At 40.9% G+C, this 953-nt stretch overlaps 1 protein-coding gene across 1 annotated transcript in view; it reads left to right on the top strand.

Moving 5' to 3' along the window:
• Positions 1–627, top strand: part of TEX51 (testis expressed 51) — a 7573-nt gene extending 6946 nt beyond the window's left edge. Inside the window, exon 7 of the mRNA XM_051985713.1 lies at positions 168–627. Within this exon, the coding sequence (XP_051841673.1) occupies positions 168–507 (340 nt within the window). The 3' untranslated portion in view covers positions 508–627. The remainder of the gene's footprint in view (positions 1–167) is intronic.
• Positions 628–953: the final 326 nt, after the last annotated feature.

The raw sequence follows: 953 nt of genomic DNA, 5'->3' as shown, positions 1-953 counted from the left end.
GATTCTATCTCCTGACCTCTACCTCTCCACCCACCCACCCAGCTCTTCTTCAGCCTTAAAGAAGCTTCCCTATCGCCTTCCTACTAAATGACCACTGTCCCCTTAAGTAAACAGATTTCATTCTTCACTCTGATTGAATTCATTTCTTTCCTATTTCTCAATCCCAGATTATACTATTTCTGGTGGAGGCCCCTGCAGATTGAGAAGGACTTTGGAGAGCTGAATGGGCCAGCACCAGGACCAGGACCAGGACCAGCACCACTACCAGCACAGTCACCACTACCAGCACAGTCACCACTACCAGCACAGTCACCACTACCATCACCACCACCACCACCCCCAACACCATTACCTCACTCATCATTGTCATCCTCACCATCAGAAACAAAACAAGCACCAGAGATTAAGCCAGCACCATCGCTGATGATTATCCCAGTAAAAAAATTATCTTCTCAATTTCTTTCTTCACAGTCAGAGGAGGAAATGACCAGAGAAGAAGAAAAGTAAAATTGGAAAACAACCCTCTGGTACTAGAGTTCATTATATAAAGAAATCTATTAACAAAATAGAAAAATTTGGTGAGAGTCATATAACAAGAGAAATAAATCATTTCATGTTAAAAATAGACATCCATTTCCAGAAATCATTGAGGATATTGGGACTGGAGACTGAATGCCTGGGTCCCTGAGGGAGACACTTTTTGTTGGTTTTAGTCCATCACTCCAGCCAGTATTGATCCTGCTTAATCCCAATTCAGTCATCTAATGCATGAGTTATGCCTCCAAGTATTTTTATCTAGCACTGGACTGAGAAGTCAAAAGACTCTAGTTTGAATCCCAACTCTGCTCCTTATTAACTATGACTGGAAATAAGTTACTTAAACTCTACTTCCATAACCTAAAAATAACGTGTAAGCTTCCTTCAGTATTTAAATTTTGTGATAGTATTGTAGG

The sequence above is a fragment of the Antechinus flavipes genome, chromosome 3, assembly GCF_016432865.1.
Source record: "Antechinus flavipes isolate AdamAnt ecotype Samford, QLD, Australia chromosome 3, AdamAnt_v2, whole genome shotgun sequence".
NCBI classification, from domain to species: Eukaryota; Metazoa; Chordata; class Mammalia; order Dasyuromorphia; family Dasyuridae; genus Antechinus; species Antechinus flavipes.
The sequence above is the reverse complement of the archived record's forward strand: the minus strand, read 5'-3'. Positions and strand labels throughout refer to the sequence as shown.